This window comes from Petromyzon marinus, chromosome 74 (genome assembly GCF_048934315.1).
Source record: "Petromyzon marinus isolate PM22_M1 ecotype Great Lakes invasive population chromosome 74, UKy_Petmar_22M1.pri1.0, whole genome shotgun sequence".
In the NCBI taxonomy this organism is placed as follows: Eukaryota; Metazoa; Chordata; class Hyperoartia; order Petromyzontiformes; family Petromyzontidae; genus Petromyzon; species Petromyzon marinus.
In genome coordinates this window covers 4,325,001-4,343,206 of record NC_133740.1, presented here as the reverse complement: position 1 = coordinate 4,343,206, position 18,206 = coordinate 4,325,001, and the positions used below count along the sequence as shown (strand labels likewise).

The window sequence follows — 18,206 nt, the reverse complement described above, 5'->3', positions numbered from 1 at the left end:
GTGCTTTGTCCCCACCTTGATAATAGGTTTTTACCCTTTTATCTGGCAACAAAACTGACACCTTTTTTACGATAGATCATGTTTGCATTAACCACAATACTTGCGGTCAAAATGCAAACAAACAAAAAAACAGCACTCTGATAATGTACGCATTGTCCTTAAAATTCATGGGTCCACACCAGAGACAGCTTTTTCTAGAACCCAGTCTCACATTGTCCGACCACATAACGCCATTTTGGCCGCAAGTATTGTGGTTAATGCAAACACGATCCCCCGTAAAAAAAAGGTGTCAGTTTTATTACCATATTTTGCTACTGGCAAAGGAGGTCTCGTAATGTCCCCACCTCGTCGACGATGACGCACGCAAACGGCTCCCTGAAGCCACGCATCGCAGTCTCCAGGATCTGCATGCCGCTGGTGCTGAGCGTGCAGCAGATGATGTTTGACTCCACGATCAACTTCTTCTGCACCATCCACTTCTGGCTGCGCATCTTGTACACCACGGGGGAAGAGGGGTTGGGGATGGAGGGAGGCAGGGAAGGGAGACTTAATATCAGCACAAATAATCGAAATGATCGAAATACAGAGACACCTCTACTTACGAACGAGTTCGGTTCCAGAGGTCTGAGTTCATAAGTCGATGTGTTCGTAAGTTTTCACTGCCGTCCGTTCCAAACGTGTTGTACGGCGTGTACACTAAACACGGGGAATGGCTTTAAAAGTTTTATAATCTCCAGCAGATGTCGATGCCACTGGTCCTTCACGTTCTGCAGATGTAGATGCCACTGGTTCTTAACGTTATGCAGATGTAGATGCCACTGGTTCTTCACATTCTGCAGATGCCAATGGTTCTTCACGTTCTGCAGATGTAGATGATGCCACTGGTTCTGAATGTCCTGCAAATATAGATGCCACTGGTTCTTCACGTTCTGTAGATGTAGATGCCACTGGTTCTTCACGTTCTGCAGATGTAGATGCCACTGGTTCTTCACAGTCTGCAGATGCAGATGCCACTGGTTCTTCACGTTCTGCAGATGTAGATGCCAATGGTTCTTCACGTTCTGCATATATAGATGCCACTGGTTATGACTGTTCTGCAGATATAGATGCCACTGGTTCTTCACGTTCTGTAGATGTAGATGCCACTGATTCTCCACGTTCTGCAGATGCAGATGCCACTGGTTCTTCACGTTCAGCAGATGTAGATGCCAATGGTTCTTCACGTTCTATAGATGTAGATGCCACAGGTGCTTCACGTTCTACAGATGTACATGCCACTGGTTCTTCACGTTCTGCAGATGTAGATGCCACTGGTTATTCACGTTCTGCAGATGTAGATGCCGCTGGTTCTTCAGGTCCTGTAGATGTAGATGCCGCTGGTTCTCCACGTCCTGTAGATGTAGATGCAACTGATTCTTCACGTTCTGTAGATGTAGATGCCCCTGGTCCTTCACATTCTGCAGATGTAGATGCCACTGGTTCATCACGTTCTGCAGATGTAGATGCCACTGGTTCTTCACGTTCTGCAGATGTAGATGCCACTGGTTCTACATGTTCTGCAGATGTAAATGCCACTGGTTCTTCACGTTCTCCAGATGTAGATGCCACTGGTTCTTCACGTTCTGCAGATGTAGATGCCACAGGTTATTCACGTTCTACAGATGTAGATGCCACTGGTTCTTCACCTTCTGCAGATGTAGATGCCACTGGTTCTTCACGTTCTGCAGATGTAGATGCCGCTGGTTCTTCACGTCCTGTAGATGTAGATGCAACTGGTTCTTCACGTTCTGCAGATGTAGATGCCACTGGTTCTTCGCGTTCTGCAGATGTAGATGCCACTGGTTCTTCACCTTCTGCATATGTAGATGCCATTGGTTCGTCACGTTCTGCAGATGTAGATGCCACTGGTTCTTCACGTTCTGCAGATGTAGATGCCACTGGTTCTTCACGTTTTGCAGATATAGATGCCACTGGTTCTTCACGTTCTGCAGATATAGATGCCAATGGTTCTTTACGTTCTGCAGATGTAGATGCCACTGGTTCTTCACGTCCTGTAGATGTAGATGCCACTGGTTCTTCACTTTCGGCAGATGTAGATGTCACTGGTTCTTCACGTTCTGCAGATATAGATGCCACTGGTTCTTCAGGTTCTACAGATGTATATGCCACTGGTTCTTCACCTTCTACAGATGTAGATCCACTGGTTCGTCACGTTCTGCAGATGTAGATACCACTGGTTCTTCATGTTCTGCAGATGTAGATGCCACTGGTTCTTCACGTTCTGCAGATGTAGATGCCCCTGGTTCTTCAGGTTCTGCAGATGTAGATGCCACTGGTTCTTCATGTTTTGCAGATATAGATGCCACTGGTTCTTCACGTTCTACAGATGTATATGCCACTGGTTCTTCACCTTCTACAGATGTAGATCCACTGGTTCGTCACGTTCTGCAGATGTAGATACCACTGGTTCTTCATGTTCTGCAGATGTAGATGCCACTGGTTCTTCACGTTCTGCAGATGTAGATGCCCCTGGTTCTTCAGGTTCTGCAGATGTAGATGCCACTGGTTCTTCATGTTTTGCAGATATAGATGCCACTGGTTCTTCACGTTCTGCAGATATAGATGCCAATGGGTTTTTACGTTCTGCAGATGTAGATGCCACTGGTTCTTCACGTCCTGTAGATGTAGATGCCACTGGTTCTTCACTTTTGGCAGATGTAGATGCCACTGGTTCCTCACGTTCTGCAGATATAGATGCCACTGGTTCTTCAGGTTCTACAGATGTAGATGCCACTGGTTCTTCACGTTCTACAGATGTAGATGCCACTGGTTCTACACGTTCTGCAGATGTAGATGCCACTGGTTCTTCACGTTCTGCAGATGTAGATGCCACTGGTTCTTCACGTTCTGCAGATGTAGATGTCACTGGTTCTTCACGTTCTGCAGATGTAGATGCCACTGGTTCTTCACGTTCTGCAGATGTAGATTCCGCTGGTTCTTCACGTCCTGCAGATGTAGATGCCACTGGTTCTTCACGTTCTGCAGATATAGATGCCACTGGTTCTTCAGGTTCTACCGATGTAGATGCCACTGATTCTTCATGTTCTACAGATGTAGATGCCACTGGTTCTTCACGTTCTGCAGATGTAAATGCCACTGGTTCTTCACGTTCTGCAGATATAGCTGCCACTGGCTCTTCACGTTCTGCAGCTGTAGAAGCCACTGGTTCTTCACGTTCTACAGATATAGATGCCACTGGTTCTTCACGTTCTGCAGATGTAGATGCCACTGGTTCTTCGACGATCTGCAGATGTAGATTCCACTGGTTATTCACGTCCTGCAGATGTAGATGCCACTGGTTCTTCACAATCTGCAGATGTAAATGCCACTGGTTCTCCTCATTCTGCAGATTCCACTGGTTCTTCACGTCCTGCAGATGTAGATGCCACTGGTTCTTCACATTCTGCAGATGTAGATGCCGCTGGTTCTTCACATTCTGCAGATGTAGATGCTGCTGGTTCTTCAAGTTCTGCAGATGTAGATGCCACTGGTTCTTCACATTCTGTAGATGTAGATGCCACTGGTTCTTCACAGTCTGTAGATGCCACCACCACCATCTATTGCGCGGCAGTTGAACTTACACCTCTCGGTCCGAACAGGCAACTGAATACATACGGGACAGGTTTGTTCGTATCTCTCAAAGTTCGTAAGTCGAATGTTCGTAAGTAGAGGAGCCCCTGTAATCAATATACTCTCAACGCAAAATGCTGGCGAGGCATCGTCGTATTTACGGTTTCCAAGTTGGGGGGTGCACCCCACCCCCCTCCACCCCCCCCCACCCCCCACTGGGGATGGGGGGGGCGGTACTACCACGTGCATGAGGTGCCACAGTGCTGCCCTTCGTAGGCAGTGCTGCCCGCTACTAAAGGCACTTGCCCCAAGAGTCTGTTAAAGACCACATGGGGAGGGATCTTTGTGTGTGTACGTGTGTGGGTATTTTGTACCATTGGACACTCCACCCCCACAACCCCTAATCGGTGATGGGGCAGTTGTGGAGGGAGTGGAGAGTTTCCCATACCTGGGCAGTGTGCTTATGACTGGCTCCAGTTTAACAGCAGAGATCTCACTCCGAATCAGTCGAGCGGCAATATCTTTTCATCGGTTGCGTAACGCTGTGTGGAAGCTACCTGGTCTGTCGCTCCGCACTAAGCTTCAGGTCTTCTCGGCCACGGTTATTCCCTCCCTTCTCTATGCTTGCGAAATGTGGACCCCCCTAATGGAACATCTTCGCCGGTTAGAAACATTTAGGTTGGCCTGCCTACGATCCATCCTGGGTTTAACCAGGCTGGATTGTGTGAAGAGCTCACAAATCCTTGAAAGATCTTGGCAAGGTCCCATCGGTGAGCTCCTCCGGCAGGCAAGGCTACGTTGGCTGGGTCATGTAGCCCGCATGCCCAGCCACCGCATGCCGAAACAGCTTTTGTTCGGCTGGATCGAGGGGGCTAAACGGGCGCGGCACGGGCTAGAGAAGAGATGGAGTGATGTGGTACAGGAGGACGTGGAGCTGAGTGGACTTGCCGATGACCGGTACCAGTGGTGTCAAGATCAGCCTCTGTGGAGGAGGCTCGTGAAGGATGCTACTGGGCAATTGGAGGGAGTCGCCCTCCAACAACAACGGAGGGCAGAGGAGCGACGCTCACAACAATGAGCGGAGCGCCGGGTGGCTAAAGCACAGCAAGTTGGCACAGTAGGGGGCACAGGTGGTGCACCAGCCAGTCATCTCAGTCAGTCGACCCGTGGCACCTGGGTCTGCCCCGTGACCTCCTGCCAGCGGGCGTTCGACACTTCACGTGGCCTCAAGGTGCACATGGCCTGGCACAAGCGTCTTGGTAACGTCACCGCCACTTAGTGGCGAATGGTGGTTGTTGTTGTTGTTGTGAGTACGAGAGTGTGTGTGTGGGGAGCGGTAGTGTAGCGGTTAGCGCTACGCTGCACTACGAACCCGGCAACCCGAGTTCTATTGCCGCCCATGACTAAGACCAGCGATGATTATCTAAACCGGTGCTGGGCCTCCCTTAGGTGGACTCAGCTTCAAATGAGTACCTGGTGCGGTGTTTAAACATCGCCACTGGGGAGACAAAGGCGGCCGGGCGTGGTGCTGCCACCCACCCCCTCGTGTGCAATGCCGGCCTTCCTCGGTGCTCGCTAACAGCACTTGCCCCGACGGGCTGTTCAGGCTGTGCGGGGAATCTTTTGTCTTTGTAGATGTGTGCGTGTTCAGGCGTGGTGCTGGCCACCCACCCCCTCGTGTGCCGCAGTGCCGGCCTTCATAGGCGCTGCTCACAAACAGCACTTGCCCCAACAGCCCGTTAAGGCTACACCGAGGGCTCTTCGTCTTTGTGGGGAGCGGAGGCGCAGAGGACCCTGCAACCCAAATCCGATTCCCGCCCTGTGTCACGGCACCGTTGAGGCTAAACGGGGGGGGGGGGGGGGAGGGATCATTGTCTTAATCTTGATAAATGAGCACACGACCCTGGGACGCGTGCTGAAGTTACCTCCTTGATTGTGTGGTTGAGAACCTCACGATCCCTGGCCAAGTCATTCAGAAGCTTGCACTGCTGTTGATACTGCACACACAGAGACACGGAGGAAAAGCGAGAGGGGTGGGCGCACGGCGTGAGACGCAGGGAGTCAGTGAACGTGAGACACAGGGAGTCAGTGAGTGTGAGACACAGGGAGTCAGTGAACGTGAGACACAGGGAGTCAGTGTGAGACACAGGGAGTCAGTGAGTGTGAGACACACGGAGTCAGTGAGTGTGAGACACAGGGAGTCAGTGAGTGTGAGACACAGGGAGTCAGTGAGTGTGAGACACGGGGAGTCAGTGAGTGTGAGACACAGGGAGTCAGTGAGTGTGAGACACAGGGAGTCAGTGAGTGTGAGACACAGGGAGTCAGTGAGTGTGAGACACAGGGAGTCAGTGAGTGTGAGACACAGGGAGTCATGAGTGTGAGACACAGGGAGTCAGTGAGTGTGAGACGCAGCGAGTCAGTGAGTGTGAGACACAGGGAGTCAGTGAGTGTGAGACGCAGGGAGTCAGTGAGTGTGAGACACGGAGTCAGTGAGTGTGAGACACAGAGAGTGAGTGAGTGTGAGACGCAGGGAGTCAGTGAGTGAATGTGAGACACAGGGAGTCAGTGAGTGTGAGACACAGGGAGTCAGTGAACGTGAGACACAGGGAGTCAGTGAGTGTGAGACACAGGGAGTCAGTGAGTGTGAGACACGGAGTCAGTGAGTGTGAGACACAGAGAGTGAGTGAGTGTGAGACGCAGGGAGTCAGTGAGTGAACGTGAGACACAGGGAGTCAGTGAGTGTGAGACACAGGGAGTCAGTCACTGTGAGACGCAGGGAGTGAGTGAGTGTGAGACACAGGGAGTCAGTGAGTGAACGTGAGACACAGGGAGTCAGTGAGTCTGAGACACAGGGAGTCAGTGAGTGTGAGACACAGGGAGTCAGTGAGTGTGAGACACAGTGAGTCAGTGAGTGTGAGACACAGTGAGTCAGTGAGTGTGAGACGCAGGGAGTCAGTGAGTGTGAGACACAGGGAGTCAGTGAGTGTGAGACACAGGGAGTCAGTGAGTGTGAGACACAGGGAGTCAGAGAGTGTGAGTGGAGCAGGGAGTCAGTGAGTGTGAGACGCAGGGAGTCAGTGAGTGTGAGATGCAGGGAGTCAGTGAGTGTGAGACACAGGGAGTCAGTGAGTGTGAGTGGAGCAGGGAGTCAGTGAATATGAGACACAGGGAGTCAGTGAGTGTGAGACACAGGGAGTCAGTGAGTGTGAGACACACAGGGAGTCAGTGAGTGTGAGACACAGGGAGTCAGTGAGTGTGAGACACAGGGAGTGAGTGTGAGACACAGGGAGTCAGTGAGTGTGAGACACAGGGAGTCAGTGAGTGTGAGACAGAGTCAGTGAGTGTGAGACACAGGGAGTCAGTGAGTGTGAGACACAGGGAGTCAGTGAGTGTGAGACACAGAGAGTCAGTGAGTGTGAGACACAGGGAGTCAGTGAGTGTGAGTGGAGCAGGGAGTCAGTGAGTGTGAGACACAGGGAGTCAGTGAGTGTGAGACACAGGGAGTCAGTGAGTGTGAGACACAGGGAGTCAGTGAGTGTGAGACACAGGGAGTCAGTGAGTGTGAGACACAGAGAGTGAGTGAGTGTTAGACACAGGGAGTCAGTGAGTGTGAGACACAGGGAGTCAGTGAGTGTGAGACACAGAGAGTCAGTGCGTGTGAGACACAGGGAGTCAGTGAGTGTGAGACACAGGGAGTCAGTGAGTGTGAGACACAGGGAGTCAGTGAGTGTGAGACACAGGGAGTCAGTGAGTGTGAGTGGAGCAGGGAGTCAGTGAGTGTGAGACACGGGGAGTCAGTGAGTGTGAGACGCAGGGAGTCAGTGAGTGTGAGACACAGGGAGTCAGTGAGTGTGAGACACAGGGAGTCAGTGAGTGTGAGACACAGGGAGTCAGTGAGTGTGAGACACAGGGAGTCAGGGAGTGTGAGACGCAGGGAGTCAGTGAGTGTGAGACACAAGGAGTCAGTGAGTGTGAGACACAGGGAGTCAGTGAGTGTGAGACGCAGGGAGTCAGTGAGTGTGAGACACAGGGAGTCAGTGAGTGTGAGACACAGGGAGTCAGTGAGTGTGAGTGGAGCAGGGAGTCAGTCACTGTGAGACACAGGGAGTCAGTGAGTGTGAGACGCAGGGAGTCAGTGAGTGTGAGACACAGGGAGTCAGTGAGTGTGAGACACAGGGAGTCAGTGAGTGTGAGACACAGGGAGTCAGTAAGTGTGAGACGCAGGGAGTCAGTGAGTGTGAGACACAGGGAGTCAGGGAGTCAGTGAATGTGAGACGCAGGGAGTCAGTGAGTGTGAGACACAGGGAGTCAGTGAGTGTGAGACACAGGGAGTCAGTGAGTGTGAGACACAGGGAGTCAGTGAGTGTGAGACACAGGGAGTCAGTGAGTGTGAGACGCAGGGAGTCAGTGAGTGTGAGACACAGGGAGTCAGTGAATGTGAGATGCAGGGAGTCAGTGAGTGTGAGACACAGGGAGTCAGTGAGTGTGAGACGCAGGGAGTCAGTGAGTGTGAGACATAGGGAGTCAGTGAGTGTGAGACACAGGGAGTCAGTGAGTGTGAGACACAGGGAGTTGGTGAGTGTGAGACGCAGGGAGTCAGTGAGTGTGAGGCACAGGGAGTCAGTGAGTGTGAGACACACGGAGTCAGTGAGTGTGAGACGCAGGGAGTCAGTGAGTGTGAGACGCAGGGAGTCAGTGAGTGTGAGACACAGGGAGTCAGTGAGTGTGAGAAGCAGGGAGTCAGTGAGTGTGAGACACAGTGAGTCAGTGAGTGTGAGACACAGGGAGTCAGTTAGTGTGAGACGCAGGGAGTCAGTGAGTGTGAGACACAGGGAGTCAGTGAGTGTGAGAAGCAGGGAGTCAGTGAGGGTGAGACACAGGGAGTCAGTTAGTGTGAGACACAGGGAGTCAGTGAGTGTGAGACACAGGGAGTCAGTGAGTGTGAGACGCAGGGAGTCAGTGAGTGTGAGTGGAGCAGGGAGTCAGTGAGTGTGAGACACAGGGAGTCAGTGAGTGTGAGTGGAGCAGGGAGTCAGTGAATGTGAGATGCAGGGAGTCAGTGAGTGTGAGACACAGGGAGTCAGTGAGTGTGAGACGCAGGGAGTCAGTGAGTGTGAGACACAGGGAGTCAGTGAGTGTGAGACACAGGGAGTCAGTGAGTGTGAGACACAGGGAGTTGGTGAGTGTGAGACGCAGGGAGTCAGTGAGTGTGAGACACAGGGAGTCAGTGAGTGTGAGACACACGGAGTCAGTGAGTGTGAGACGCAGGGAGTCAGTGAGTGTGAGACGCAGGGAGTCAGTGAGTGTGAGAAGCAGGGAGTCAGTGAGTGTGAGACACAGTGAGTCAGTGAGTGTGAGACACAGGGAGTCAGTTAGTGTGAGACGCAGGGAGTCAGTGAGTGTGAGACACAGGGAGTCGGTGAGTGTGAGAAGCAGGGAGTCAGTGAGGGTGAGACACAGGGAGTCAGTTAGTGTGAGACGCAGGGAGTCAGTGAGTGTGAGACACAGGGAGTCAGTGAGTGTGAGACACAGGGAGTCAGTGAGTGTGAGACACAGGGAGTCAGTGAGTGTGAGACGCAGGGAGTCAGTGAGTGTGAGTGGAGCAGGGAGTCAGTGAGTGTGAGACACAGGGAGTCAGTGAGTGTGAGTGGAGCAGGGAGTCAGTGAGTGTGAGACACAGGGAGTCAGTGAGTGTGAGTGGAGCAGAGAGTCAGTGAGTGTGAGATGCAGGGAGTCAGTGAGTGTGAGACACAGGGAGTCAGTGAGTGTGAGATGCAGGGAGTCAGTGAGTGTGAGACACAGGGAGTCAGTGTGAGACACAGGGAGTCAGTGTGAGACACAGGGAGTCAGTGAGTGTGAGACACAGGGAGTCAGTGAGTGTGAGTGGAGCAGGGAGTCAGTGAGTGTGAGACACAGGGAGTCAGTGAGTGAGTGTGAGACACAGGGAGTCAGTGTGAGTCACAGGGAGTCAGTGAGTGTGAGATACAGGGAGTCAGTGAGTGTGAGATACAGGGAGTCAGTGAGTGTGAGACACAGGTAGTCAGTGAGTGTGAGACACAGGGAGTCAGTGAGTGTGAGACACAGGGAGTCGGTGAGTGTGAGTGGAGCAGGGAGTCAGTGAGTCTGAGACACAGGGAGTCAGTGAGTGTGAGACGCAGGGAGTCAGTGAGTGTGAGACACAGGGAGTCAGTGAGTGTGAGTGGAGCAGGGAGTCAGTGAGTCTGAGACACAGGGAGTCAGTGAGTGTGAGACGCAGGGAGTCAGTGAGTGTGAGACACAGGGAGACAGTGAGTGTGAGACACAGGGAGTCAGTGAGTGTGAGACACAGGGAGTCAGTGAGTGTGAGACACAGGGAGTCAGTGAGTGTGAGACACAGGGAGTCAGTGAGTGTGAGACACAGGGAGTCAGTAAGTGTGAGACGCAGGGAGTCAGTGAGTGTGAGACACAGGGAGTCAGGGAGTCAGTGAATGTGAGACGCAGGGAGTCAGTGAGTGTGAGACACAGGGAGTCAGTGAGTGTGAGACACAGGGAGTCAGTGAGTGTGAGACACAGGGAGTCAGTGAGTGTGAGACACAGGGAGTCAGTGAGTGTGAGACGCAGGGAGTCAGTGAGTGTGAGACACAGGGAGTCAGTGAATGTGAGATGCAGGGAGTCAGTGAGTGTGAGACACAGGGAGTCAGTGAGTGTGAGACGCAGGGAGTCAGTGAGTGTGAGACACAGGGAGTCAGTGAGTGTGAGACACAGGGAGTCAGTGAGTGTGAGACACAGGGAGTTGGTGAGTGTGAGACGCAGGGAGTCAGTGAGTGTGAGACACAGGGAGTCAGTGAGTGTGAGACACACGGAGTCAGTGAGTGTGAGACGCAGGGAGTCAGTGAGTGTGAGACACAGGGAGTCAGTGAGTGTGAGACACAGTGAGTCAGTGAGTGTGAGACACAGGGAGTCAGTGAGTGTGAGACACAGGGAGTCAGTGAGTGTGAGAAGCAGGGAGTCAGTGAGTGTGAGACACAGTGAGTCAGTGAGTGTGAGACACAGGGAGTCAGTTAGTGTGAGACGCAGGGAGTCAGTGAGTGTGAGACACAGGGAGTCAGTGAGTGTGAGAAGCAGGGAGTCAGTGAGGGTGAGACACAGGGAGTCAGTTAGTGTGAGACGCAGGGAGTCAGTGAGTGTGAGACACAGGGAGTCAGTGAGTGTGAGACGCAGGGAGTCAGTGAGTGTGAGTGGAGCAGGGAGTCAGTGAGTGTGAGACACAGGGAGTCAGTGAGTGTGAGTGGAGCAGGGAGTCAGTGAGTGTGAGACACAGGGATTCAGTGAGTGTGAGTGGAGCAGAGAGTCAGTGAGTGTGAGATGCAGGGAGTCAGTGAGTGTGAGACACAGGGAGTCAGTGAGTGTGAGATGCAGGGAGTCAGTGAGTGTGAGACACAGGGAGTCAGTGTGAGACACAGGGAGTCAGTGTGAGACACAGGGAGTCAGTGAACATGAGACGCAGGGAGTCAGTGAGTGTGAGACACAGGGAGTCAGTGAGTGTGAGACACAGGGAGTCAGTGAGTGTGAGTGGAGCAGGGAGTCAGTGAGTGTGAGGCACAGGGAGACAGTGAGTGTGAGACACAGGGAGTGAGTGAGTGTGAGACACAAGGAGTCAGTGAGTGTGAGACACAGGGAGTCAGTGAGTGTGAGTGGAGCAGGGAGTCAGTGAGTGTGAGACACAGGGAGTCAGTGAGTGAGTGGAGCAGGGAGTCAGTGAGTGTGAGACACAGAGAGTGAGTGAGTGTGAGACACAGGGAGTCAGTGAGTGTGAGACACAGGGAGTCAGTGAGTGTGAGACGCAGGGAGTCAGTGAGTGTGAGTGGAGCAGGGAGTCAGTGAGTGTGAGACGCAGGGAGTCAGTGAGTGTGAGACACAGAGAGTGAGTGAGTGTGAGACACAGGGAGTCAGTGAGTGTGAGACACAGGGAGTCATTGAGTGTGAGACACAGGGAATCAGTGAGTGTGAGACACAGTGAGTCAGTGAGTGTGAAACACAGGGAGTCAGTGAATGTGAGACACAGGGAGTCAGTGAGTGTGAGACACAGGGAGTCAGTGAGTGTGAGACGCAGGGAGTCAGTGAGTGTGAGACGCAGGGAGTCAGTGAGTGTGAGACACAGGGAGTCAGTGAGTGTGAGCCACAGGGAGTCAGTGAGTGTGAGACACAGGGAGTCAGTGAGTGTGAGAAGCAGGGAGTCAGTGAGTGTGAGACACAGGGAGTCAGTGAGTGTGAGACACAGGGAGTCAGTGAGTGTGAGTGGAGCAGGGAGTCAGTGAGTGTGAGACACAGGGAGTCAGTGAGTGTGTGTGAGTGAGTGAGTGTGTGTGAGTGAGTGTGAGTGAGTGAGTGTGTGAGTGAGTGTGAGTGAGTGAGTGTGTCTGAGTGTGTGTGAGTGAGTGAGTGAGTGTGAATGAGTGAGTGTGAGTGAGTGTGTGAGTGTGTGTGTGAGTGTGAGTGAGTGTGTGAGTGTGAGTGAGTGAGTGTAAGTGAGTGTGAGAGTGTGTGTGTGAGTGAGTGTGAGTGAGTGTGTGTGAATGAGTGTGTGTGAGTGTGTGTGAGTGTGTGTGAGTGAGTGTGAGTGAGTGTGTGTGTGAGTGAGTGTGAGTGAGTGTGAATGAGTGAGTGTGAGTGAGTGTGAGTGAGTGTGTGTGTGTGAGTGTGAATGAGTGGGTGTGAGTGTGTGTGAGTGTGAGTGAGTGTGAATGAGTGGGTGTGAGTGTGTGAGTGAGTGTGTGAGTGTGAATGAGTGGGTGTGAGTGTGAGTGAGTGTGTGAGTGTGAATGAGTGAGTGTGTGAGTGTGAGTGAGTGTGAGTGAGTGTGAGAGTGTGTGTGTGAGTGTGAGTAAGTGTGTGAGTGTGTGTGAGTGAGTGTGAGTGAGTGTGAGTGAGTGTGTGTCTGAGTGTGAGTGTGTGAGTGAGTGAGTGTGTGAGTGTGAATGAGTGAGTGTGAGTGAGTGTGTGTGTGAGTGAGTGAGTGTGAGTGAGTGTGAATGAGTGAGTGTGAATGAGCGTGTATGAGTGTGTGTGAGTGTGTGAGTGTGAGTGAGTGTGAATGAGTGAGTGTGAGTGAGTGTGTGAGTGAGTGTGAGTGAGTGTGTGTGTGTGAGTGTGAGTGAGTGTGAGTGAGTGAGTGAGTGTGAGTGTGTGAGTCTGAGTGTGTGTGTGAGTGTGAGTGAGTGTGAATGAGCGAGTGTGAATGAGTGTGTGTGTGAGTGTGAGTGAGTGTGAAAGAGTGAGTGTGAATGAGTGAGTCTGAGTGTGTGAGTGCCACCTGCTCCAACTTCTTGGGTAGCTCCAAGCGTAGCCGACTCAGCGTCCGCGTCGTTTCATCGATTCGCTTGTCCAGGTGAATCTTCCCCGCCTGCGCATCGGCCTGCTGCTTCCCTACAGACGAACACATGCACAGTCACACGCACACACACACCAGACACACACAGTCACACGCACAGTCACACGCACAGTCACACGCACCACACACACACACAGTCACACGCACAGTCACACGCACACACACACCACACACGCACAGTCAGACGCACAGTCAGACGCACAGTCACACGCACAGTAACACGCACAGTAACACGCACACACACGCACACACGGACAGTCACACGCACACACACGTACGCACACACGGACAGTCACACGCACACACACACGTACGCACACGCACACACACGCACGCGCACACACACACACACGCACACACACGTACGCGCGCACACACACGCGCACTTACGCACACACACGCACGCACACGTACGTGCACACACGACACCCCATTACCACACCGTCACATACGACGCTCACTCACCCGCCCGGCCGCCCGCCCGCCCGCCCGCCCGCCCGCCCGCCCGGCCGCCCGCCACACTTACTCATGCGGTGCTGCAGCTGCTGGTCCAGGCTGAACTTGATGACCTTGGGGGAGATGCTCCTCTCGGTTCCGAGCCGGACCAGGTTGATGTCTCCGCAGTTGCCTGCGACGCGCGTGGCACAGACGTCGCAAGGATCAACTCCCTCCGTGTTGGGGGGCGAGGAGGCGCCATCGACCCCGGGGCTCACCATGAGAAGGCAGCACAGCAGCGAGGGGCTGAATCTCCACGCTTACCGGGTAGCGTACGTGTGTGTGTGTGTGTGTGCTAGTGAGTGCGCGAGGCTGTGCGTACGTGTGTGTGCGAGTGTGTGAATGTGTGCGTGTATGCTCATGTGAATGTGTTAAACAACCCCCTACCTCCTCGCGGTGCCGGACGGGCAACTCTGTCGTGGACAGTGCTGTGGGGGGAGGGCCAAATCCGATTGGCTCCTCCCCTCATGGCGTCTGTGTCCACCACAGTGGCAAAACGGGGGCTCTGGATGGGTGCGAGGGGCTGGTAACCCCTCCACCTTCAATTAATTACCACTAAACCACGAGTTAAACTGAAATATGTAACTAATAAGCTTGTGCCGGAGGCCCCTGGGGGACAGGCGTCTATGACGTCTCCTGGCCAAATCCCAATTGGCGGAGCCAGGAGATTGAATCTCTACCCTCGGGGCTCCTCCAGAAACAACGAAAAGCCATTACCGATGGCCACGTGGAATGTTCGAACGCTCACTGTGGAGGAGAGGCTGCCACTCCTCTGTCGGGAGCTGGACCGGTACCACCTGGATCTCTGTGGCATTAAGGAGGTCCGGTGGACCGGTTCTCGCTCCTTGCACCATGAGGGGTGGACAGTCCTCTACTCGGGGCAGCAGACTGCCAAACAACTGGGTGTGGCTCTTCTTTTGAACAAAAGAATGAAGGGGGCTTGGGAGCGTGGCGGTGAAGTGTGGCAAGCTGTAAGCCCCAGGCTACTTTGGGCTCGCCTTTCCATCAACCGGAGGCGAGGAGTGGCGGTCGTGATTACTTATGCCCCCACCGAAGATGAACATCCATGGAGGGATGCAGGCAAAGCCGATGAGTCAGATGCCTTCTATGACCTCCTGTCACAGGTGCTGGCTAAAGTGGCACCTCGGGATAGAGTCATCATGTTGGGTGACTTCAATGCCCGAGTTGGTCATGATGCTGGCACCTGGTCTGGAGTGATTGGAGGGCATGGGCCAGATCAGCTCAATAACAACGGTAGGAGGCTGCTAGATTTTTGTGCTGTTCCGGCATCGGCGCATCCACACAACATCATGGATGCATGCCGGGTCCAAGCAAGAACATCTGCTGGACTACATAGTGACGGACCAGCGGATGCGAGCCCATGTCCTTGACACCAGGACCTACCGTGGAGCTGATCTGCCCTGTAAGATGCGCCTGCAGGCGCATCTGTAAGATGCGCCTGCCATTTTTCCACTCCGGTGGTGGGTGTACACCCAGGACCCCATTCCGACCTAAAGTGGCCTGGTCTCGGTTATCTGATTAAAGTTGCAAGCGAGAATTTCATCATCGCTTGCGGCTGGGATTGGCATCGTCCCCGACTCCTCCTGATGTCGAGGGTAAATGGGCGAGGTTTAGGACTGTGACTCATGCAGTTGCAATGGCTGCTTTGGGTACGCGGTCCAGACCTCCCCAGAGAACCTGGCTGACAAAGGAGGTGTTCAGGATAGTTGAGAAAAAGCGACAGGCCCACTGTCATCAGCTACAGAATCCCACGTCAGAGAAGGAGGAGGCTTACCGCAGCTTTCGCTCGGAGGTTCGGAGAGCCGTGAGGCGCTGCAAGGATGGGTGGTGGTCGCGGGTTGCTGAGGAGATGGAGTCTGCCTCAGTGGCCCGCGATCACAAATCTCTATTTAACTCCATCAAAAAAGTTACCTGCAGCGCCACACCTATTACCATCATTAGGGGAAAAAACGGTGATCCAATCTCTGACCCCCAGGAACAGGTTTGCAGATTTGCTGAGCATTTCTGTGAGGTCCTGGGGGAGGGAAAATCATTCACCCAGGAAAACATCGTGGCACAAAGTGAGGATGACCCTGTTGAGGCTGCGGTGCCTCAAATATTGGAAGAAGTCACCCCCTGTGAGTGGCTGGCTGAGGTGCCATCTGTTGAGGAAGGACTGAAGGCAATCCGGAGTCTGAGGCCAGGAAAGGCAGTGGGCAGAGATGATCTCCCAAGCGAAATGCTGAGGGAGGGTGGCGTTTGTGCACAGACTGCCCTATATGACATCATAACAACAGTCTGGACCACTGGACGGGTTCTGCAGGATTGGAAGGATGCCCTGGTGGCCCCCCTCTTTAAGAAGGTGGACCGCACAGACTGTAACAACTACAGGGGCATCTCACTCCTCAGTGTGTCGGGAAAGGTCCTGGCAAGGATTATTCAACATCGCCTCGCCAGGCACGCTGAGGAGAGGCTTGCGGAGCCCCAATGTGGTTTTAGGAAAGGGCCGTCCTGCACAGATGCCATATTTTCTGTCCGTCTGCTACAGCAGAGGTGTAGGGAATTCCAACAAGACCTACATCTCTGCCTTATTGACCTGGTCAAGGCCTATGATACCATCAGTAGGCCTGGGCTCTGGGTTGTTCTTCGTACTTTTGGAGTCCCTGACCCTCTGCTCACGATCATTAAGGACCCTCATGATAGTGAGCGGGCCCGGGTAAAACTACGTGGCTGGGAGCCAGAGCCATTCCCTGTACACCTTGGGGTGCGACAAGGATGTCCTCTGGCTCCCACATTATTTAACATCTATTCTGACCACGTAGTTCGTGAAGCCTTCAATAGCTGTACCGGGGGAATCTCCATTTGGTACAGATATAATGAAAGGCTGATCGATGCCCGGGTGCGGTCAATGGATGGCTTCCTATTGCTCAACCACGTTATGTATGCTGATGATTTGGTAATAGCTGCTCATTCAGAGGAGTTGGAGATGCTGCTGCTGAGACTGGAGCATGCCACTAAGAGATGGGACCTTACCATCAGCCCCACCAAAACTCAGCACCTGCCTGGGTATTTTGTACCATCGGACACTCCACCCCCACAACTCCCAATCGGTGATGGGGCAGTTGTGGAGAGAGTGGAGAGTTTCCCATACCTGGGCAGTGTGCTTATGACCGGCTCCAGTTTAACAGCAGAGGTCTCACTTCGAATCAGTCGAGCGGCAATATCTTTTCATCGGTTGCATAACGCTGTGTGGAAGCTACCTGGTCTGTCGCTCCGCACTAAGCTTCAGGTCTTCTCGCCACAGTCATTCCCTCCCTTCTCTACGCTTGCGAAACGTGGACCCCCTTAATGGAGCATCTTCGCCGGTTAGAAACATTTAGGCTGGCCTGCCTACGATCCATCCTGGGTTTAACCAGGTTGGATTGTGTGAGGAGCTCAAAAATTCTTGAAAGATCTGGGCAAGGTCCCATCGGTGAGCTCCTCCGGCAGGCAAGGCTGCGATGGCTGGGTCATGTAGCCCGCATGCCCAGCCACCGCATGCTGAAACAGCTTTTGTTCGGCCGGATCGAGAGGGCTAAACGGGTGCGGCACGGGCTAGAGAAGAGATGGAGTGATGTGGTACAGGAGGACGTGGAGCTGAGTGGACTTGTCGATGACTGGTACCAGCGGTGTCAAGATCGGCCTCTGTGGAGGAGGCTCGTGAAGGACGCTATTGGGCAGTTGGAGGCAGTCGCCCTCCAACAACAACGGAGGGCGGAGGAGCGATGCTCACAACAACGAGCGGAGCGCCGGGTGGCTAAACCACAGCAGGTTGGCACAGTAGGGGGCACAGGTGGTGCACCAGCCAGTCATCTCAGTCAGTTGACCCGTGGCACCTGGGTCTGCCCCGTGACCTCCTGCCCGCGGGCGTTCGACACTTCACGAGGCCTCAAGGTGCACATGGCCTGGCACAAGCGTCATGGTGACATCATCGCCAGTTAGTGGCGAATGGCGGCTATTGGTATGGGTGCGTGAGTGTGTGCGTGTACATTTGTGTATGAATCATTCAGACTGGCCTGCCTACCATCCAGTGCCGGATTAAGCTAGTGCCGGGCCTTGTGGCATATGTTACAAAGGGGCCCTAAATAGTTTAAAACACGTAAATATTAAAACACCCATTTTTGACTTGTATAGTAAAGTTAATGTATTTTTTCATTTGCTATACAGCCAGATAATACGATAAATCGCTAACCTTAAACACTCAGTTGTTGATAAAAGTTTAAGACAGTATAGTACTACAGTAATAGAGCCAGTGCAGAATCACTGGACCGGAATTGATAGCCTGAAAGCATTTAACGTGGGGCACTTGAAAGTGCGGGGCCCGTAGCTACTTTTGCAACTAGGATAATCCGGCACTGCTACCATCCATCATGGCTTTAACCAGGCTGGATTGTGTGAAGAGCTCACAAATCCTTGAAAGATCTGGACAAAGTCCCATCGGTGAGCTCCTCCGGCAGGAAAGGCTGCGTTGGCTGGGTCACGTAGCCCGCATGCCCAGCCACCGCATGCCGAAACAGCTTTTGTTCGGCCGGATAAAGGGGGCTAAACGGGCACAACATGGGTTAGAGATGGAGTGATGTCGTACAGGAGGACGTGGAGCTGAGTGGACTTGCCGATAATTTAATTGGTACCAGCAGTGTCAGGCTATGTGCACGTTAAGGACACGTTAAGT

General features: G+C 53.2%; 1 protein-coding gene across 6 annotated transcripts in view; it reads right to left on the bottom strand.

Annotated features, from left to right (window-relative positions):
* The window catches only part of LOC142907064 (putative helicase senataxin), a 108,262-nt gene that overhangs the window by 18,002 nt on the left and 72,054 nt on the right, over positions 1-18,206 (bottom strand). For all 6 annotated transcript variants that reach the window (XM_076056001.1, XM_076056003.1, XM_076056004.1 and 3 more), the window contains 4 exons: positions 13,527-13,628; positions 12,923-13,035; positions 5,556-5,627; positions 345-491 (listed from right to left, as the gene is read on the bottom strand). In XM_076056001.1, coding sequence (XP_075912116.1) covers positions 345-491; positions 5,556-5,627; positions 12,923-13,035; positions 13,527-13,628 — 434 coding nt within the window. The remainder of the gene's footprint in view (positions 1-344; positions 492-5,555; positions 5,628-12,922; positions 13,036-13,526; positions 13,629-18,206) is intronic.